This window comes from Balaenoptera acutorostrata, chromosome 8 (assembly GCF_949987535.1).
Source record: "Balaenoptera acutorostrata chromosome 8, mBalAcu1.1, whole genome shotgun sequence".
In the NCBI taxonomy this organism is placed as follows: Eukaryota; Metazoa; Chordata; class Mammalia; order Artiodactyla; family Balaenopteridae; genus Balaenoptera; species Balaenoptera acutorostrata.
In genome coordinates, this window is record NC_080071.1 from 115213058 (window position 1) to 115236441 (window position 23384).

At 40.3% G+C, this 23384-nt stretch overlaps 1 protein-coding gene across 9 annotated transcripts in view; it reads left to right on the plus strand.

Annotated features, from left to right (window-relative positions):
* Positions 1–23384, plus strand: part of MGAT5 (alpha-1,6-mannosylglycoprotein 6-beta-N-acetylglucosaminyltransferase) — a 359084-nt gene that overhangs the window by 224139 nt on the left and 111561 nt on the right. For all 9 annotated transcript variants that reach the window (XM_057550780.1, XM_057550787.1, XM_057550781.1 and 6 more), the window contains 4 exons: positions 1643–1804; positions 5292–5461; positions 9130–9264; positions 19495–19628. In XM_057550780.1, the coding sequence (XP_057406763.1) occupies positions 1643–1804; positions 5292–5461; positions 9130–9264; positions 19495–19628 (601 nt within the window). The remainder of the gene's footprint in view (positions 1–1642; positions 1805–5291; positions 5462–9129; positions 9265–19494; positions 19629–23384) is intronic.

The window sequence follows — 23384 nt, forward strand, 5'->3', positions numbered from 1 at the left end:
TAATTTTTTTCTGTGACAGGCCAGGTAGTAAATATTTTCATCTTTCTGACCTGTGGCACAGGGCAGCCCTAGGCAATGTGTAAATGAGTGGACGTGACTGTGTTCTGTTAAAACTTTACATAGGAAAACAGGCAGCGAGGGGGATTTGGTCCAAGAGCCAGAGTTTGCTTAGCCTTGCTTAGACCGTGGGATTCTTGGGAAACTGTTGAGTCAAGGACATGGTCAGATGAGTGTTAGAATGAACTATGGTAACTGCTGAAAGATGGATTTAGTGAATGTTTTATTTAGATGTTATATGAAAAAAATACTAGTGTTATTATTTTTCTCTGTTATTTCAATTGCTGGCTGCATCCAGCTTTCTTAGAAAAATAGTCTTCCTGACTTTTAAGTTATTTTGGCTAGAATTTTTTTTTTTTTTTAATTTTTGGCTGCGTTGGGTCTTTGTTGCTGCATGCAGGCTTTCTCTAGTTGCAGCGAGCGGGGGCTACTCTTCGTTGCGGTGCACGGGCTTCTCATTGCGGTGGCTTCTCTTGTTGCGGAGCACGGGCTCTAGGCGCGCGGGCTTCAGTAGTTGTGGCATGCAGGCTCAGTAGTTGTGGCTCGGGGGCTCTAGAGTGCAGGCTCAGTAGTTGTGGCGCACGGGCTTAGTTGCTCCACAGCATGTGGGATCTTCCTGGACCGGGGCTCAAACCCATGTCCCCTGCATTGGTAGGAGGATTCTTAACCACTGCACCACCAGGGAAGCCCTTTTGGCTTGAATTTGAAATTTTATTCAGTTACTATAGGAAAATGGTATTCCTGGCTTTTAAATTCCTTAGAAAATAATAAACTTTTGTTTGTTTGGATTGGGACAAAACTAGAGGATGAGCATTTATTTCCCTACTTAACTTTGCAGACAGAATGAGGCTTTTTGACGGCCTACACAATGGCAGTTAAGAATTGACTTCAGTTTTCCCAGGAGTCCGCTACCCTGCAGTAGATCAAGGGGCCAATAAATTCGGGTGCAGAGAATTTCGAGGTGTATCAAGCACATTCACTGTAAAATATGCATTTTTGACGTAGCTCAGGGCTTTGCAAGTCTGTGCTGCCTTTCTCCACTTCTGATTTTTTTTTTTTTTTTTTTTAAGATTTCTTTATTGATTGATTGATTGCTATGTTGGGTCTTCGTTTTTGTGCTATGGCTTTCTCCAGTTGTGGCAAGTGGGGGCCACTCTTCATCGCGGCGCGCGGGCCTCTCACTATCGCGGCCTCTCTTGTTGCGGAGCACAGGCTCCAGACGCGCAGGCTCAGTAGTTGTGGCTCACGGGCCCAGCTGCTCCGAGGCATGTGGGATCTTCCCAGACCAGGGCTCGAACCCGTGTTTCCTGCATTGGCAGGCAGATTCTCAACCACTGCGCCACCAGGGAAGCCCTCCACTTCTGATTTTTTAATGATGTCCCTTATAGCAGAGCAGCAGTCAAGAGGCCTTTGTCTCAATTTGCAGTCCTGGGACCTTCAAGCAAAGCTGTTCAGCAGACCAGACTTTTGAAGCCCTGTGTTTAATTGACCATCTCTTTCAAGTTTTCAAATGTCACATCATGAAAACCATTATGCTTTTGGACTTCTTATCTTCTACTCATTTTTATTAAATTTCTGTTTCTAGGCAGAAATTCGTACGGATTTTAATATTCTCTACAGTATGATGAAAAAGCATGAAGAATTCCGATGGATGAGACTACGGATCCGGCGAATGGCTGATGCGTGGATCCAAGCGATCAAGTCCCTGGCAGAGAAGCAGAATCTTGAAAAGAGAAAGCGGAAGAAAGTGAGTTTCTGATTAATTCACTTCAGTTGGATGCCAGTTTTCTTGAAAATTTGATTTTCGTGGAGACAAGACTAAGAGAAATGTCATGTCTCAAATGATATTCCCTCAGGGTGAATCTGTGCAGTCTCTTCTTGTACAGCCATTTTTTGGGCTGTCCTTTTCCCCAGTTACAATAATTATACTTAGCAGGAACTGGCACACATGTTTTCTTGGGTGAAGCCAGGCAGAATGTCTGCTTGTAAGATTTTGCTATGCACCCTCTGACTCTGTCTCAGTGGCATCAGGAAATTTAATTCTCTCTTCTTTACCCGAATACAATCTTGAAGAACTTCCTGATACATCATCATGACAATTTCATATTCTTGGTATTTGTCAGCTCTGGGATTTGGGCAACTAACTGGTGAGTTTCATTGCTGTTCTGTTTGGTGGTGCTTCTGCTTATGTTCTTGAGAGAGAGATACTATAAATTAAACTTGAGCCAATTTGTTTTGAAGTTCATGAGGAGATGCTTGGGAAACCTCTGTAATATCCCTGAGCATGAAGATCTTATACCCTATTAGTTATACATCAAGTGGCCATGACTTTAGATTAACTATTCTGATGAAGAATAAACGAGAAAAGTAAACAATCTGTTCCCATATCTAAAAATAAATGAAAAATGAGTTTGGTATTCCTAATTTGACTAATTTGATACCTTTGGGGCAAAAATCCAGATACACTTGCAGAACCCCAAGTCACAGTTTAATGAGTCAGTTTTGCTTAGATCCCTTGAGTTTATGAGACAGCAGGACCAGACATCCTGGCATCAGATAGTCCTCCAGGAAAGAGTATGTGGTCATAGATCCAGGTGAGCTATGAAAAGAAAGAGTAATTTCTGTATAATCCTCTGCAGTTATCTCCAGGATATATTGTTACATGAAGACATGGTAGGTGGAGAATAGTGAACATTATTTTTAAAAGGAAGAAGGAATTTATCTATATATCTGTATCTACACCTACATGTGTACCTATAGATATATACATACACACACATATATACACATATATAATGTATATATGATATACATATCTGCTTCTTGCTCAGATTTTTTAAATGGAAGAGCAAAGCATGCAATTAAAAATAAAGGAGATGGATGGTGGTAATGGTTGCACGACAATGTGAATGTATTTAATGCCACTGAACTGTACACTTAAAAATGGTTAAAATGGTAAAGCTTATGTATGTTTTATCACAATAAAAGAAGGTCTAATAAGGGGAGTCAGGGGGTATTGTGGAGGCAAGAAGTATAGAAACTAGACTTCTCTGAATATATCTTGCTTTGTAGATTTGACACTGGAATCATTTTACTTAAGTGCAAAACAATTTAATTACAAAAAAAAATCATAAGGAAAAAATAAAGCAAATGAACTGACCACGTGTCCACTTTTACTCTAAGCACACAGAGAAGGGCTATTCTTAGTGACTTCAGAGCACAGTACTTTGAACGTTTCTGATGGCATATCACAAATGATAAAAAAAAAACTGCAAAAATATCTTAAAACAATTTTTCTAATCCTGTAAGAGGTGGTGGTGTTGATATTCTCCTTCCAAATCCATTATGTGTATTGGAATAAAGCAAATTAGCAATTATGTTAGTGTCCCGGAGAAGTGGAATTTTCAATGTGGGAGAGAGGAAGTAACAGATGTGAGATGGATAATGTTATAAAAATGGATAAAGCTGCTGTAATCCTGGGTTTAAATTGGAAAAACCGGTGTGAACTCATGATTATTTTTATCCTTGAGGAAAAATAAATTTTCTAGCTATGTCCACTGAAAAGGCCTATAAACAGTGATCATCTAGAGTATGCTAGGTGCCAGACTTTGATCTTTAAATACCATTTTCACTAAATGGTCTAAAAGGTTCTTGGAAAAATGGCTGATTAAGGCCTGAGACAGACGTTGTACAAGATGAGCTTGGAACGCCTTGTCGTGTCAGAGTGCAAAGAAACTATCAAAGACTACTAAGATTTTGTCAAAGAACTTAGAAGCCAACTTTAATAGTCTCCCGTTGGCCAAGATGGCACAATCTGGTAATCAGTAAGAATAATAACTGCAGTTATTGAAACACATCAAGTATACTTATATTCACGATTTTATCATGATATATATATATATATTTAAAATCCTCATTGGTCATCATTAGAGTACGCTAAAGAACAAATTAGTTATTTTGAAAACTGTTAAGTAAAAGGAAAGAATCAAGTATTTACCAGGTTTTTTCTCTGTACGCTGTCCTTCGTGAGGGGTAGTTTCTCTTCATAGAAGTATTACAGCTAATAAATGCAGAAGGAATGATAGAATATCACCGTTCGCAACCCCTAATGGATTATTGCATCTAGTTAGTGATCATCAGTAGCTGCTAACATCACAAAACAGAAACACCCAGATTTTGTTCTCACCACTGGAAGTACGCAGCACCACCTGTGAAGTAGTATTGCCCCAAAAATCAAATACAAATTTGATCATGGCTGCAGATCTGATTACTAATTTACCATAAACACAAGGGACAGAAGAATCTGTTACACAGTCAGCAAGATCTAGAGTGTGAGAGACTCTATTGCAAATACAACCCAATTTCTTTGACAGATAAATTACAAGCCTCTATCCCCCCAATAAAGGATAATCGGGCACCACTGTAGGTTAAAGAAGAGATGGATGAGACATTACAATTTGTGCACTTTATTTGACTTCTGACTCAACCAACTGCTCTTGAAAAAAATAAGTGACAATTGAGCAAGTGTATAGACTAGCTGGATATTGAACGATACTAAGGATTTAATAGCTATGTTAGGGGCATTGGGGTGATGTTACGGTTACATTTTTTAAGTGAAAGTTTGTTTCTTTTAGAAATTCCAACTGAACTATTTACAGATGAAAGGATGGGCTGTCTAGGATTTGCTTCAAGATAAGCTAGAGGGGTTGGGAGAAAATGAGGGATGTACATTAAATAAGACTTGTCAGGAGTTAATCATTGTTGAAGTTAATAATTGTTGAGTACAGTGGAATTGACTATATTGTCATGTCTGTTTTTGTTAGTGTTTGAAATTTTCCGTGTTAAAAGCTTAAGGATATTCCAGCTGTGGAAGAAAAGCCCAATATAGTTAAAAGATATTTTATTGTCCTACTTGATTCTCCTTTAATTCCAGTTTTCCAAATGTACCCCACTTTTGGAAAGCAGGATTATCTGTCCCTACCTCACACTCATAGCCATACCAAATGCAGTAATGACTTTATTTCTGTAAAACAACAATGAAAAATCATTTCCTTCCTTTCTCTGTACCTTCTAGAAAAATTGTTTACCCCATGTTGAGATTTCATTAGAACGTAAACATGACTTTGGAATTGGTGGTGGCTTTTTGGTAGGTTACTGTGGAGTTTGTACTTTGTCCAACCGGAATCAGTATGTGCCTCTTCTTTTTTTTTTTTTTTTTTTTTTTTTTTTTTCAGGTCCTTGTTCACCTGGGCCTCCTGACTAAGGAATCTGGATTTAAGATTGCAGAGACAGCTTTCAGTGGTGGCCCTCTTGGTGAATTAGTTCAGTGGAGTGATTTAATTACATCTCTGTACTTACTGGGCCATGACATTAGGATTTCAGCTTCACTGGCGGAGCTCAAGGAGTAAGGAGATTATTTTTCAATTTTAAAATCAGAATACAAAAAAGAAATTGTAAACTCTTAAAGCCCTCTATTGGTGTGTAACTTCTTGTGGAGGAAAATGAAAGTGATAATTCACGAAACAGGAGATAAGAAGATTATTTTCAGAAGCTAAATACATACACTGTGAAAAGGCTAATATGTTTTCGTTGTAGCTGCAGGCTCCAGAGGCTTGATAAATGAATGCCAGAAAATTCAAACTAAGGAGCTTATTCTTTGCTGTTACAGGTGCTTCCAGCATCTGCAGCAGGAAACATTATTGACTGTCCTAATTCCCTGTCTCTTGCTGAAACTCATACCCTTCCCTACTCAACAGCAAGCTTTCTAAATCTTCAAACGGGACAGGTTCCTGTTTGCAATTTAATTTGGATAGAATGAGTTTCTTGAAAGCCCTGATCCAATCCTATTTCAGTTAGCCCACTTTCAACTCTGCCTGGGTTTTTTGGTTTCACTGAAATGTGCTTCTAGCTCAAGCCCTCTCTTAATCCCTTTTAGATTGACACAACTGGCTAAACAGAAATGCTTAGAGCCCCTTCCCTCCTTTTTGGATAACTGCCCATGGAGACTGTCTACCCAAGTTAACATCTAGCAATATGTCAACTGTTCCAAGAGAAATGGCTTGAAGGAGTATTCTAGAAATGGAAGAGGTGTTAAGACAATGTATGTCTCACCCTGCTCCTACTTTATTGTCTAAAACATTGATGCCCAGAGAGGTCACTTGTGTTAAGTCTGAGGTCCACATCGGATTAGATGCAGTATTGGGATGAAAGCAGTATTATCCGTAAAATAATGTCAGCTCTCTTTTGTTAAATGGTTTCCATACGCTGAAACCATGAGCCGGGCTTTAGTTACAGTGGTAGTATCAACAGTTATGACAACCATAACACTGATGATGCCTATTAAGAGCTAACATTTGGGGGTTTTCCCTGGTGGTCCAGTGGGTAAGATTCCACGCTTCCAACGCAGGGGACACGGCTTCGATCCCTGGTCGGGGAACTAGAACCCGCATGCATGCCACAACTAAGAGTCTGCATGCTGCAACTAAGGATCCTGCATGCTTCAACGAAGATCCCATGTGTTGCAACTAAGACCCGCAGCAGCCAAAATAAATAAATAGTAAAAAAAAAAAAAAAAAAAAAAAAAAAAGCTACCATTTGTTGAGCGCTTCCCGTGCACCAGTTACTAAGTGTTTTACATGTTTTATGTTATTTAATCCTTAGTGCAAACCTGGAAGTAGGCACTGTTGCTTTCTGCATTTTAAAGATGAGGAAACTGAAATTCAAACCAAAAAAGATTTCCTCAAAGTCCCATGGAGAATACGTGGCGGAGCCAGGATTTGACCCCTCAGTCTGTCTGACCTCAAAGCCTGTGCTCTTGACCACCGAACCACAGTGCTCCTTTCAGAACTCGATAAACCTGAGGTCTTCTGAGCCCTTCACCACTTTTGTCCCTTTAACCGCTGCCTCCTGTTGCCTTCCTCCTGCTTCTTTTAAAACACGCTGGGGAGCACAGAGTATGAAGTGGGTGCCTTTGTACATTGAGCGTTCATTCCTTCAGCACTCTCTGTGGGCTGCTTCTTGGTATGGGACATACAGAGATGGCCAGTGTGTGGCCAAGGAGATGCCAGCCTTTTGATAATTACCACTAATACGTTGCACAATATTGACACTAAGTGCAGTGTGATTAGTTCTAATTGAGGTGAAGGTGCTCAGTACAGGGAGGGCAGAATCCGTGACTTTTGCTCACCACGGTGTATTGAGCACCTAGAACAGTGCCTGGCACACGGTGGGTGCCCATAACTATTTACTGAACAAATGAGTGAAGGCATACATGAATGAGTGGGGGGGTGAAGAAATGGAATACAATGGGAGCTCTGGCGATAGGCACTCCCCAGGGAGCTCCGAAAAGGCGTATTAGGGATCTACCAGGCAGAGACTTAATTTGCTGGTCAAGAAGATTAGGGAGGTCTTTGAGCCCTGGTGACAGGGCCAGATGTGTTTTATTTGAGCAGATACTTGTGGAAGCAACGTGGAGCAGTGGTTCCCAAACATGCCTGCACATTAGAATCACCTGGGGATCTTTTTAGGCTCCCTAAGCCCAGACCATATCCCAGACTAATTAAATGACAACCTATGGGGGTAGGACTCAGGCATAAGTATCTGTTGATGCTTCCAGGTGATTCCAAAGTGCAGGCAAGTTTGGGAACCACTGAATACAGGGAGGACCAGGAGTCAGCGATGATGGCTGAGCAGGCCAAATGCGGTCCTCTGCGTTTTTTGTTAATCAAGTATCATGGGCCCAAAGCCACACCCGTGGCTGCTTTCCTTCTCCAAGAGCAGAGATGAATAGCGGTGACGGAGAATGTGTGGCCTGCAGAGATGCAAGTGTTTACTACCTGGGCCTTTACAGAAAAAATTTTCAAATCCTTGGGAAGAAATTGGTTATACGGAACCTACCTCTTTCAGAAACCCAGTGGAGAAGAGGGTGCCTGGAGCAGAGTCAGTATGGAGCTCTAGGGCAGAGGCCTATTGATGACTCTTGCCCTTTAGAGTAGGGTGTCCATAATCTGGTGAAGGACTGTTACAGGGTGTGAGCAGGGATACAAAGACCAATGATGACTGATTTCTGGGTGAATGGCAGTATGGGTAGCACTTATTTGCCCCACCCATGTGAAATTGATGTACGATCAAGCATGTTGGCTCTGAGTGCAAGGGTGGGTTTGGATGGGTGGGTGGATGGAAGGAAGGATAATGAAAAAGTATAAACCATAGTGCCAGTTCTGTAATACAGTCTAGTCAGAAGGAAAAATTAGACATAAAAGAAATTTGCAAACGGTACAGGACAGTACAGAAAGAAGTTTATATTGTAGAGGCTAGAAATGGAAGACATTTAGGAGGTCAGTAAGGGCTATATGATAAGAACAGTCTCTTTGGGAGAAACTAATAGGTACTGAGTATCTAGTATACATAGGTACTTTCCACTGAATACCTAATTTAACTACTTGAAGAGTTCCTGAGAGGTTGCTGTCCTACCATCTTCTCTGTATCCAATCCTGTGTGTGTGTGTGTGTGTGTGTGTGTGTGTGTGTGTGTGTGTGTGTGTGTTTAAATGAGGAAAGATTCAGAGAAGTTAAGTAACTTTCTAAGATCTCACAGCTGCTAGACAGTGGAGTGTGATTTAATTAGTCTGGGATATGGTCTGGGCTTGGGAAGTTGGAAAAGATCCCCAGGTGATTCTAATGTGCAGACATGTTTGGGAACCACTGCTTCATGTTGCTTCTACAATTATCTCTTTAAATAAAACACATCTGGCCCTGTCACCAGTACTTAAAGACCTCCCTAATCTTCTTGACCAGCAAATTAAATGGAGACAGATTGAGACCCAGATCTCCCTTGGTTTCCAAGGCTGTGTTTGTATACAACCATTTGCTTTTGCAAGAGTCAGAATTGAGGCTTTGGATGGACGTGGTGAGTGGGCAGAATTTGGATAGGCAGCTGATTGGGAAGGCCATGCCATCCTCCCTGATAAGGATTCTTGGGATGTTTATTTACCTATTGAAGTTGCTAAGTGTGCAGTACCTTGCAGTAAATTGTTTTTGGTTTTTTTTTTCCTCTCTTCTGTCCTTTCTCTAGAATAATGAAGAAGGTTGTAGGAAACCGATCTGGCTGCCCAACTGTAGGAGACAGAATTGTTGAGCTCATTTATATTGATATTGTAGGACTCGCTCAATTCAAGAAAACTCTCGGACCATCCTGGGTTCATTACCAGTAAGTGCTACATACTGTTCTTAAGTTTTTAGAGCTTTTTATTTCTTTAACAAGGGTTACATGGTTGCTGGTAGAAAAAGCTTATCAAATATTATCCTTTTTTTTCTTTTTTTTATAATTGTCTCTATTTATTTTTAACATCTTTATTGGAGTATAATTGCTTTACAACAGTGTGTTAGTTTCTGCTGTATAACAAAGTGAAAGAGCTATACACATACATATATCCCCATATCTCCTCCCTCTTGTGTCTCCCTCCCACCCTCCATATCCCACCCCTCTAGGTGGTCTCAAAGCACGGAGCTGATCCCCCTGTGCTATGCGGCTGCTTCCCTGTGTAGAGCATTTCTCATTCCTAATTGAAGTTCAGATTCTCCTCGGTGCCTTTTGACTTTCAAGTGCTATTCATTATTTTCATTGATTTCTTTTAAAAATAGAAAATAAGTATCCAACCTCCTTTTTACCTTCCCTAACACTTAGCTTGCCTCTGTCAGTCTGCCTACACTAATCTCATCTGTTTAGTCAAATAATGATTTTGATAAACTATGGACAGGGTCATTTCTTGTGTTCCTTAGGTTTGAGTTGATGACTTATTTCTCTGTCCCTTTCCCCCATCAGTATTCTTGTCATCCTTAGAAGAGAAATCTGGGCGTAGCTTGTCTGAATGCTGGGGTCTTGTACTTTTAAAGATAAGCCTCATGCTTAGTATCACCAGAGTGCATGTGTTACTCTGTGTACAGTTTTTATTACTTAGTAGAAGATCTCACTGTTTCCCTCTTGCGGGTTTGAGACCATGGTTTAGTAATTGAAACAGTTTTACCTGGTACACAAGCATGACACTAAATAACATTGAATTATATAATGAAATTTACTAAGTTTTTCAATTTCCTTTCAATCTTTCTAAAAAAGGCTTAGTTTGATACTACTGTATCTCCAACACTACTTTTAACACTTGCATGAGAGTAGCTATAAGTCTCAACGTTCAGCAGGCAAACCACCTTGGTATGGGTTGGGCTGGAGATGAAGGGGCCAGAGCTGAAGGCGGGTGTGAGGTGGGGCTTCCTCTCTGCTCGGTGGCCATCACCTCCCTATCAGGGGTGGAGTCTGATACCAAGTTGCTGAAGTAGAAGCCCTGAGGTTCAGGCCCAAGCTGGCTCTGGTCCTTTAAGTGTGTGCTTTCCCTTCTCCCAGCGCTGGGACCCTTACCCCAGAGGGTGAGGGAGTGCTGAAGCAAGGGCAGAGGGTGCAGGCTCTCAGCTTGTGCAGCTTGACCACAGAGATCTGAGCTGTCTCCAGTGCACTGTCTGTACAGGCACCAACAATTGTTTCCCTCGCTCTGCTCAGAGGCAACCTCGGGTCCAAGTACCCTTTGCTATGAAAACAGTATGAAGGTTCCTCAAAAAACTAAAAAAGAACTACCATATGATGCAGCAATTCCACTGCTGTGGTGTATATCCCAAAAAGTTGAAAACACTAATTCAGAAAGATATATGCACCCCAGTGTTCATATCAGCACTATTTTCAATAGCCAAGGTATGGAAACAACCCAAGTGTCCTTCAATAGACAAATTGATAAAGAAGAAGTGGCATATATATACAGTGGAATACTACTCAGTGATAAAAAAAAGAATGAAATTCTTCCATTTGCAGCAATATCAATGGACCTAGAGGATATTATGCTTACTGAAATAAGTCAGACAGAGAAAGACACATGTGGTATGATATCACTTATATGCCAAATCTAAAAAATAAAATGAATGTATTCAGCAAAACAGAAACAGACTCACAGATACAGAAAACAAACTAGTGGTTACCAGTGGGGAGAGGAAAGGGACATGGGGCAAGATAGGGGTATTGTATTGAGATACAAATGACTATGTATAAAATAGATAAGCACAGGGAATTATAGGCATTATTTTGTAGTAACTTTTAACAGAGTATAGTCTAAAAAAATAATCACAAAAAAAGGGAAGAAGAGTAATATGCTTTTTTGTGTCTTCCATTTATTACAGTTGATACTGTCTTTTATTTGTATAAAAGTTTCCAATAAATTTTAAAAGGTGAATACATTTAACTAAACCTCATAATTATTTAATAGTGTCAATGGTCATGAATTTGGGTAAAAATCATGAAATTACTACCAGCTTTACCAACTGGTAGTATATATTGACCTACATTTTGAATCACCTTCCTAAGAGAGCACTCTGAAATCTTTCAGTTAGTACAACTTGGAAATCCCTTCATATGTTTCTTTTCTATCGTTATTCTGTAAAGAGATGTTTTGATGTGTTCTTTAACTTAACCAATAAATGCATCCTTAATGGCCTGACCTAGGTTTCTCCATTTCAGGTTAGTTTATAGTTTAGTGTTATTAACTTTAATGTCCAAGTTTATTCCAGATTGGAAGTCCTTTAGAATTGAAAGAAATGAAAATTCATAATATTGTTAAAGTGGCCATAATACCCAAAGCAATCTACAGATTTAATTTGATCCGTATGAAATTACCCATGACATTTTTCACATTACTAGAACAAATAATCCTAGAATTTATATGGAGCCATAGAAGAGCCAGAATTGTCAAAGCAATCCTAAGGAAAAAGAACAAAGCAGGAGGCATAACCCTCCCAGACTTCAGACAATACTACAGGGCTACAGTAATCAAAACAACATGGTATTGGCACAAAAACAGACATATGGATCAATGGAACAGAACCGAGAGCCCAGAAATAAACCCGCACACCTACGGTCAATTAATCTTCAACAAAGGAGGCAAGAATCTACAGTGGGGAAAAGACAGTCTCTTCAGCAAGTGGTGTTGGAAAAGTTGGACAGCTGCATGTAAATCAGTGAAGCTAGAACACACCCTCACACCATACACAAAAATAAACTCAAAGTGGCTTAAAGGCTTAAATACATGGCACGATACCATTAAACTCTTGGAAGAAGACATAGGCAAAACATTCTCTGACATAAATCGTAGCAATGTTTTCTTAGGTCAGTCTCCCAAGGCAATAGAAATAAAAGCAAAAATAAACAAATGCAACCTAATTAAACTTATAAGCTTTTGCACAGCAAAGGAAACCATAAACAAAATGAAAAAACAGCCTACAGACCGGGAGAATATACTTGCAAATGATGTGTTCAATAAGGGATTAATCTAACAACCCAATCAAAAACTGGGCAAAAGACCTGAATAGACAGTTCTCCAAAGAAGACATACAGATGGCCAGTAGGCACCTGAAAGGATGCTCAACATCACTAATTATTAGAGAAATGCAAATGAAAACAACAGTGAGGTACCACCTCACACCAGTCAGAATGGCCATCGTTAAAAAGTCTATAAATAACAAATGCTGGAGAGGGTGTGGAGAAAAGGGAACCCTCTTAAACTGAGGGTGGGAATGTAATTTAGTGCAGCCACTATGGAGAACAGTATGGAGATTCCTCAGAAAACTAAAACTAGAGTTGCCACATGATCCGACAGTCCCACTCCTGGGCATATATCCGGACAAAACTCTAATTCTCAAAGATACCTGCACCCCTATGTTCATAGCAGGACTATTTGCAATAGCCAAGACATGGAAACAACCTAAATGTCCATCGACGTATGAATTGATAAAGAAGATGTGGTATATACTTAAAATGGAATATTACTCAGCCATGAAAAAGAATGAAATACAGTAAGTCCCCTACATACCAACAAGTTCCATTCCGAGAGCGCATTCGTAAGTCCGATTTGTTCATAAGTCCAACAAAGTTAGCCTAGGTACCCAACTAACTCAATCGGCTATATAGTACTGTACTGTAATAGGTTTATAATATGCTCTCACCTTTGAAAGTTTGCAACTTGGAGGTTTGTATGTTGGGCACTTAATGGTAATGCATTTCGCAGCTATATGGATGGACCTAGAGATTATCATCAAATCTAAGCAAAGTAAGTGAGAAAGAGAAAGACAAATACCATATGATATCACTTACATGTGGAATCTAAAATATGACACGGGGGCTTCCCTGGTGGCGCAGTGGTTAGGAATCCACCTGCCAATGCTGGGGACACGGGTTTGAGCCTTGGTCCAGGAAGATCCCACATGCCACAGAGCAACTAAGCCCGTGCACCACAACTACTGAGCCTGCGCTCTAGAGCCCGCGAGCCACAACTACTGAGCCAGCATGCCACAACTACTGAAGCCTGCGTGCCTAGAGCCCATGCTCCGCAACAAGAGAAGCCACGACAATGAGAAGCCTGCACACCACAACAAAGAGTAGCCCCCGCTTGCCACAACTAGAGAAAGCCTGTGCACAGCAATGAAGACCCAATGCAGCCAAAAATAAGTTGATTTTTTAAAATTAATTAATTAAAATATGATACAAATGAACTTATCTACAAAACAGACTTACAGACATAGAGAACACACTTGTGGTTGCTGGGGGTTGGGGGTGAGGGTGGGGGAGGGATGGACTGGCAGTTTGGGATGAGCAGATGCAAACTATTATATACAGAATGGATAAACAACAGGTCCTATTTTATAGCACAGGAACGTATATTCAATATCCTGTAATAAACCATAATGGAAAAGAAAAAAATGAAAATTCAAAATATTAAGAATCTTCTCAAAAACAGAGTCAGGGGAAGCACCCATTGTTGTAGAATTTCTTTGCAGTGGCAGTGATTTTCTCACTGGGCAGTGAAATGGTCTTGGGCAGAGGAAAGGGATTCATTGAGAGGAGACTACTCACTTTTCATTGCCTTTTGGATACACAGGCAGACCTCGAAGATACTGAGGGTTTGACTCCAGGCCACTACAATAAAGCGAGTATCACAGTAAAGTGAGTCACACAATATGTTTGGTTTCCCAGTGCACATAAAAGTTATGTTTATACTATACTGTAGTCTATTGTGTGCAACAGCATTATGTATTAAATATATATATATATATATACACACACACACCTTTATTTATTTATTTATTTATTGGAGCATAATTGCTTTACAATGTTGTGTTAGTTTCTGCTGTACAATGAAGTGAATCAGCTATATGTATACCTATATCCCCTCCCTCTTGGACCTCCCTCCCACCCCCCTACCCATCCCACCCATCTAGGTTGTCACAAAGCACCGAGCTGAGCTCCCTGTGCTATGCAGCATGTTCCCGCTAGCTATCTATTTTACACATGGTAGTGTATTTATGTCAAGCCTAATCTCCCAATTCGTCCCACCCTCCCCTTCCCCCCATGTGTCCACATGTCCGTTCTCTACGTCTACATCTCTATTCCTGCCCTACAAATAGGTTCATCTGTACCATTTTTCTAGATTCCACATATATGCGTTAATATATGATATTTGTTTTTCTCTTTCTGGCTTACTTCACTCTGTATGACAGACTCTAGGTCCATCCACATCTCTACAAATGACCCAGTTTCGTTCCTTTTTATGGCTGAGTAATATTCCATTGTATAAAGGACACATGTACCCCAAAGTACATACCTTAATTTAAAAAATCCTTTCACAGGTATGAAATGCACAGTGTGAGAATATAATCAGTAATATTGTAATATCTTTGTATGGTGACAGATGGTAACTAGACTTATGGTGATCATTTTGTAATGTACAGAAATACGGAATCACTATACTACGCACCAGGAACTGGCATTGTGCTATAGATCAATTATACTTTGAAAACAAAGACAAACTCATGCAAAAAGAGATCAGATTTGTGGTTACCAGAGGCAGGGGGTCAGGGGAGGGGGAGTTGGGAGGTGGTAGTCAAAAGGTATAAACTTGCAGCTATAAGATAAGTAAGTACAACCCAAGAGTTCTTATCACAAGGAAAAAAAATTGTATTTTGTATCTATACGATGATGGTTGTTCACTAAACTTGTGGTAGTCATTCCATGTTGTATATAAATCAAATCATTATGCTGTATACCTGAAACATATTCCGTGCTGTGTGTCAATTATATTTCAATATAAAACTGGAAAGGGAAAAAAAAGTTTATATACTTTATTGCTAAAAAATGCTAACCAACCTCCGATAATGCAGGGTTGCCACAAACCTTTAATTCGTAAAAAATGTAGTATCTGCGAAGTGCAAAAATGTGAAGCACAATAAAGTGAGGTGTGCCTGCAGTTTCTTTAAAAAGCAAGATAAAAATCTGGGTTTGGGGGCTTCCCTGGTGGCGCAGTGGTTGAGAATCTGCCTGCCAAGGCAGGGGACACGGGTTCGAGCCCTGGTCTGGGAAGATCCCACATGCCGCGGAGCATCTGGGCCCGTGAGCCACAACTACTGAGCCTGCGCGTCTGGAGCCTGTGCCCCGCAACGGGAGGGGCCGCGATAGTGAGAGGCCCGCGCACCGCGATGAAGAGTGGCCCCCGCTTGCCGTAACTAGAGAAAGCCCTCGCACAGAAACAAAGACCCAACACAGCCAAAAATAAATAAATAAATAAATAAAGTAAGCTATAAAAAAAAAAAAAATTTTTTTAAAAATCTGGGTTTGGTCCAGGATAGCACTCTACCTTCTGCATCAGGTTTTTCCTGTTTTTTGGTTTGTTGCTTTTTTGAAATCTTCATGAATCATGGGCTGCCATAAATGTTCTCCACTATATGGGAGTAGCCATATTTCTTCTTGCTAATAGGCCTTGTAAATAAACAAACGTTTTTTTTTCTTTTTAGCTACAGCATTAAAAAAAAGAAAGAGATGTTTTTCTCTGGCGTTTTGTGAGTGGCAGGCGTCTGATAAATGTGCAGAAGGAACTGAGCGTCCCTAGACTTACATATTCTCATGATTAAGAAGGGCTGTTTGGATGGAAATATATTCTCAGTGGTAGCATTTAGGTCACTTAAAAAGGATGATTTTATTATTAAAATGGTCGCCATTCATTGGTATTTGGTTCTCGTTGGATGAAAAGGCATATTTTCTCTGCGGGGATTTTATGGAAGAGTGTAATGTTTTATCCCTCCTTTCTTTAATAAATCATCTGTGTTAGTGATATTAGCTGGCAGGAGGTCTGTTAGGACTTTAGTGCTGCCGTCTTTGTGGTCTGATGCAGCTAAGATCTCATCCAAAGGCCAAGCAGGTCCTCTAGAAAGTTTCTTGCCCATTCCTTTCCCTTTTAAAGATTAGAAATTGTCGGTGCTCTCTGTATTCATCTTGGGTGATGGAAGATGATAAGAATTCTATTAAATGTAAAGTTATCATTTGGTTTTTTTATTTAGGAGCAAATCTATGAGTCCTGTTGATCTTGGAAAAATATTTATAAATTCTGTCCAATTTATATAGGGACCCAGGACATTCAATGAAACATTTATTAAATAACTACATGCGACTAATATTCTGCTAGGTACTGCAAAACTCATATCCATTTTGCTTCCTGTGAGGCCTTTGCTGAGTATGGAGAACACACAGGAAAGTGAGATGCAGATAATCCAAGATATACCGTGTTTTACATCAAACTCCAAATTAGAAAGTAGGTCCTGACAAGGAGATTGTGAGCGTCCATCTCGTAATAGTGTGGCTTAGTGCAGAGAGAATGTTCCAGGAATCCTTTGGCATTGCTGCAGCCAGCCCTGTTAGGAGGCCAGCTGCCTCGGGCAGCGAGGCAAATATCTTATTAAGTCATCAGTCTGTTCTTGATGCTCCAGACACACAAAAGACATTAGAGGAAGAGCATCAATACTAACAGCCCACACCCAATTCCAGAACACACAGGTGTAGAAAGTGACTGAAGAGAGAAAACTGTGATGTTCAGCCTCCTCTGTTACAGACAGAGATCAGTCTCCTGCCTTGGGTTTATAAGACAAACCCAGAGAAGCTAAAAAAAAATAGACAACTCCCAAACCAAAGCTTCAAGTATAAGCGTGTAGAGTTATAAGTATCTCACGCAGCCCATCATTCATTCCGTAGCCTTCCATTGAGCAGAAGCCAGCCTCACATAGCGTACATATAGGCCCCATGTAATAAAAGTCCAAGATTTCGGGAGTTAGGCTCCCGCCAGGCATCTTTACTCATCAGGGTTTGTTTTAGTTATCCAAATTTACAATAACACCAGTAAAACTCCAAGTTAAAAATAGAGTCACAAGCTAGAGACGGTCAGTCAATTACAAACAAGTGGAGGGTGGCCTGTTTCTCCCTGCTGTGCCTGCTCAGGGCGCTCTCACCTTTGAATCCCAGCTCCGTCCCCTTGTGGGAGCTGAACCTTCCCCAGCCCCAGTTGTCAGTGTGTGTCCCTCCATCCCCTCCGCCCCTCTCCTGTAGTGACCTTTGCAGCGCTGCCACCATCATCCCAGCTGTTTTCTTTCTTTTTATTGAAGTATAGTTGTTTTACAGTGTTGTGTTAGTTTCAGGTGTACAGCAAAGTGATTCAGTTATTTATACATATATATCTAGTCATTGTGAGGATTGAATGTTCCTTGAGAGCCACATGGGAATCCAGAAGAAGGACACTGTTTCTGTGGTCAGTTTGTATTTTACTTTGTGGTCCTGGCCCACCCTCCTTCCACCTTGCCTCCCCTCTTTCTTTTCTTCCTTGTCTAGACAAATGGTGCTGATCTCTGATGTGAAAATCATCACACTAAAATGACAGTTTACTGTTGCTCTTCCTGGAAAATCCAATCTGGTGTTTGCATTCTTTTCTTCTGCAATATGCATTGATGTAAAAATAATTGGAAGATGGACTTCCTCCTAGTGGGGAAAGGAAGAAAGAAAGTGAATCAGATGCTTAAAAGTCATTGCCATCATCTGATTCTAAAATGTGGGCTCTATCTTTATTTACTTTTATGCTTATTGGTCCAGTAAGAGCCATTCAGAATAATTATTGATACATAACAACAGAAAATAGTGCTTTTTCATTGGCCAGTCATGAGTTAAATTTACATCAGTGTTTTGAGAATCAGTGATGAAATAAATGTAACCAAAATCAATAAATTCTGTTTTAGTATTGATTCCTTTCTTCCGATTGGTCATTCTTTATGTTCCCCAAAACAATGGTCAGAAGGCTTTTTCTGTAAAGAGCCAGAGAGTGAATATTTTAGGCTTTGCTTGGCCATGTGGTCTCTGTTGCAGCTACCAAAGTCTCCTGCTACTGTGTGAAATCAGTCACAGACACACAGAAACAACTAGGTTTGGCTAGTTCAAATAAAACTTTATTTTTGAACACTGAAAGTTGAATTCCATATAATTTTCGCATCACAAAATATTCTCCCTTTTTTTTGTTTTAACCATTTAAAAATGTAAAGAACATTCTTAGCTAGAAGGCCATACAAAAACAGGCAATAGACCAGGTTTGGTTGATGCTGTTCTAAGGCTTTTGTGGAATAGCCAAACAAAACATTTTCAGTTTCACTTCTTTCTGAGCTCTGGGAGAAAACAGTAATGCCCTCTTACTATCAAATACATAAAAATCACCACTGCCTATTGAGTGAGATTCTAAGCTTTACCTAAAATCACGCACTGTAGTTAGTTGATGAAAATCTTGAATAATTGTTGAAGGAGAACAGGACATGCCATGTGCTCTAAGCAGAATAAGACCTCCGTCTCAGTCTTCCCAGGCTGCTGTACCAAATCATCACAGCCTGGATGGCTTATAAATAGCAGAAGTGTATTGCTCACATCTTGGGAGGCTGAAAGTGTGAGGTCGGGGTGCCAGTGTGGTCAGGTGAGGTCGCAGACTTCTCATTGTATCTTCATACGGTGGACGGCGCTAGGGAGTTCTGTGGAATTTCTTTTATAAAAGCACTATTCCTATTTATGAGGGCTCCACCCTCATGACCTTATCACCTCCCAAAGGCCAATTTACTAATACCACCTCCTTAGGATTTCAGCGTATGAATCTGGGGGGACATAGTAACCTCTAAAAATGGTAGTTCTTTATTTCTTCCACAGTTGTTCATCAGGCACCACTGTATGCTCAGCCCAGGCTAGCGGTACAGCAGTGACCATGGCAGTCTGCGGTTCCAGCTTTCGGGAACTTTTTATTTCGCTGGTATTTGAGCATCTTCTGTGATTAGTCAACTCATCTAAAGCAGATCGTATGAGCTGTGTGATGGCTCTGGCTCGGAAGTCACATGTGGGGATGTTTGGTAGACATGCTAGTGTAAAACCTCTCAATTCTTGCCCAGTGGCATTCAGTTTAAAGGATTTGTCCATCCTTGGTGGTCCCTGAGGGGGTAGAGCTTTTGTTTCTTTGACTTTGGGGTCAAGGTTGTAGTTTTACCCATGGCGTCTTTTATCTTTCAGGTGCATGCTGCGTGTCCTGGACTCATTCGGCACAGAACCAGAGTTCAACCATGCCAACTATGCCCAGTTGAAAGGCCACAAGACCCCCTGGGGCAAGTGGAACCTGAACCCGCAGCAGTTTTACACCATGTTCCGTGAGTAGTTGTGTCTCACCTCTACTTTCTAGAATGCCGCCAAAGACAAATGGGGAGAGAAATGAGGCTGCCATGTATTTTCAGTTGTGATTCCCAGAGCCCTTAGCTGTAGACATGGGTGCTGTGGAACCTTTTTCTTGGGAATAACTGGATTTTTTTTTAAACCGGAATTGAAAGGCTATGTGAACATTTCGTAAAAAGCCTTAGAAATGTTCTGGAGAAAAATATGCAATATGAGGTATCACTGGAAACCATCTGGGAAAGGACTTTGGATGGACTTTGGCAGGCAGTAAACATGCTTCATGCGACACAGACACTGTTTAGGGTCCACTTGGTGATTCAAGAGGAATGAGGTCTTCCATGTGCATACATTTTCCAAATAATTAAACCTTCATTACTTAAGCATCAAACTTTGTAAAGAAAAAAACATCAGTCTTTTCAAAATGGAACGATTTAAAACTGTTTCATACCTTACTGGTTTCTTAAACCTTGGGCCTAGGATGAAATCTCACCCTCTCTTGCTCACGTGGTGTCCATGTTGCCACGAGCAGTGATTATTTTGTAAAGTGATGTAGTGGACAGGCTAAAAGTTGATGAATCCGCTGGCCCCAACTGTAGCCTTTCAGCAATTTTCTGTGTTCCTTTCCCACATTCACCATTTCTTGTTGCTGCCATCAGTCTACCTGCCTGTAGCTTCATTTCATTTATAACTAGCTGAGGACTGTGAACCCAAATACCAAATCCTGTAGTATTCATGCCAAAAATGAATTTATTGTTTAAGTCCATAGACCCTGGTGATTCCCCTTGATGAGGTGAATTCCTGTTCTGGAAATGAAAGGTCCCCCGAGTTAAACAGTTCATCTGGACACTCAGAGTGCAGATTTCCATTTTCCTAAAATTAGCGGAATAATTTTAATCCAGAGATTTCCATCCTAGAATTAGGATCTGCGACGCGAATCTGTTTCCTTCTTTAAGACCCAAGGCCCTCTGCCATGCCTTTTCCCCATGTACTGACCCTTCCCCCTCACGTGCAGCCATCTGAAGGTGACCTTTTGTCGGGTTCACTAAGTGCAGCAGGAACACATTGGACTAATCCTTGGGTGTGAAGTATGAGAAGGAAGGATGAATTAAGAAGGGCTGTGGCAGATGGGGAAGTGATTTTTAAAATCTGCTCATGTTTAAATGTTCATTTTAGCTCAGAGAGGTGTGTGAGAGTATTCTGTATGCATCGTAAACATTATTATTACCGTTCCTGGAGCTCTGTCATCCTATCGTAGCCTGTCACTGGGGCGCAGTTCAGGGGAAAAACTAATATAGGGCTTGGTGACTGGCAGCATGGCGAGAGATGACTAGAGTTACCTTCGGATCGACATTGCTGTGTGACTTTGAGGGGCTGGGATGAGGTGACACAAAATAACCTAATAAGTGGCTTGTGTGTCACTTCACATACATAAAATGTTAGCTGTGTCCAAAATGGCCAAAACTACTTAAATGACATGGTATATCTATGCCCTCCGTGGGATGGTATTTCCCTATATCTGGGGCGTAGAAATAGGAGGCTTTTCCAGAAAGAAGTTCTCTTTTAGAATGTTGGAATTCAGAGTCCAAAAAAACTTATTTTTATTCTCCATGAATGGAGGATTTCAGCAGTGTTGGTTGATTGAATTGAAATCAATTCACTGCTTACAATATAACTAAAGTTGGAAAAATAGATTAATTCTTGTTAACCTGGGAAAGGACTGGTTTCTTAACTGACTCAGAATTCAGCAGGAATCGGGGGCAAAACTGATAACATTTGTCTGCCTTAAAAAAAAAAAAGAAACCTGTATGGCAAAATCAACGACACAAAAAAATAACACCGTAGCAAATTGTGTTGCAGAGGATTAATATCACTAATGTATAAAAAGCTTCTAAAAATTGAGAAGAAAACATTCCACAATCCAGTAGGAAATGGGCAAAAGCAGTTCGGAGAAGAAAGAAATGTATTGCCCCCAATATATGAAAACATGTTAACCTCACTCATGATAGGAGAAATGCATTTTAAAACTGCACCAAGATCCCATGTCCCGCATATCAGATTGGCAAAAATCTGAAAGTTTGCTAACGCAGCTCTTCCTATGGGGAGACTTAGGGAAAGCAGTGGGCATGCAGCCCAGCTGGCACTTGCCCCTGTGCAAGGGGATTTGTCACTGTCTAGCATAGCTTCCTAGGCATCCTTCCTTTGACAAGGTCATATCTAGGAATCCATCCCAAAGATAAGTGAGCAAAGGTCAGACATGGTATGTGTACAAGGCCATTTATTGTGGCACTATTTGTACTAGGAAAAGACTGGCAATAACCCAGAGGTTCCTAATAGGGGACTGAGTGAATAATATGGTCTATTGATAGAGTGAAGTCATGTGTAACTGTGCAGAAGGGCCGAGGGGAGACTCCACTCTCTGGAGGGAGATGTCTAAGATATGTTAAGTGATAAAAACCAAAGTGCAGGAAGGTATGTGGAGTCACTCCCTTCTATATAAGAAGGGTATGGGGGGAGGGAAGTGTGTGTACATGTATGAGTGTGCTTGTGTTTTCAAAAGAAACAATGGAAGAATAACAAGCTAATAAAAATGATTACCACTGGAGGAGGGTTGGCAGGGACAGGGATAGAAAATAAATGTCTCTTTTTTTTAATTGAAGTATAGTTGATTTACAATGTTGTGTTAATTCCTGCTGTACAGAAAAGTGATTCAGTTATATATACATATGCATTCCTTTTTATATTCTTTCCCGTTATGGTTTATTGCAGTATATTGAAAATAGTTCCCTGTGCTAGATGTCTCTTAACGTACTTTATTTTGACTTTGGAACCATGTAAGTGTTTTACATAATTTAAAAAGAAAAAAGAATTCACTAAAGATTGAAAAGAGATCAAAAAATGAAACAACAAATCTGTGTCAGGTTGGTGCTAATCTCTCACACAGATAAAATAATTATTTCAAGTGACTTTAAAGCACAGTCTTTGGACCATACAGTTGTAGTGGGGAATATTTATATTGTTATTTGAAACTATTACAGTTATACTGTAGGAACTACAGTTTGCAGTATATAGGAAGGGGGGGAGTGTATAAAGAATTTAAGTAAAGATTGTATAATACTCAGCTTGAATAGGAAATATCACTATGAACTTATATTTTCTCTCTGAAAAGGAAATGTTTCCTAACTCTACTTTGAAAAGGACCAAAAGTAAAGACAATCCACTAGCAGTGAGTATCCTTAACACTCAGATTGGGATTCCTAAGTACCTTTCCCACTAAAGGAACCTCTTTCTAAGATAAATAGGTGATTCCAGGTCTAGGGCAGGAACCGTGAAAGATGGGGCATCTTTAACGTGGAAGCAAGGAAGCTAAGAAGGACCCCTGGGGTGGAGTCAGAAGGACACAGGAGCCAAAGCTGGGGTAGTTTGAGCATCAAAAAAAATAATGACTGCAGTGGATTGGAATCAAACCAATGGAAAATAATCCATGAATCCAGAATGATAGTCCAAGCAAGAAAAACCCAGAAAATGAATCGATCACCTTTGCGAGTTGCTAAGACACCGACTTCATTACTCTGAAAAATAAAGGGAAAGAATCCAGCTTTGATCATGCCTTTCCAGGACAAATTGTATTTGAAGATAATCAAATAGTTGATGAGAGAACGTTGTTAATTATGGGGAAATCACAGCTGATAAATGCAAAAGGAATGAAAAATTAGAAAATCAGCATTTTATAACTC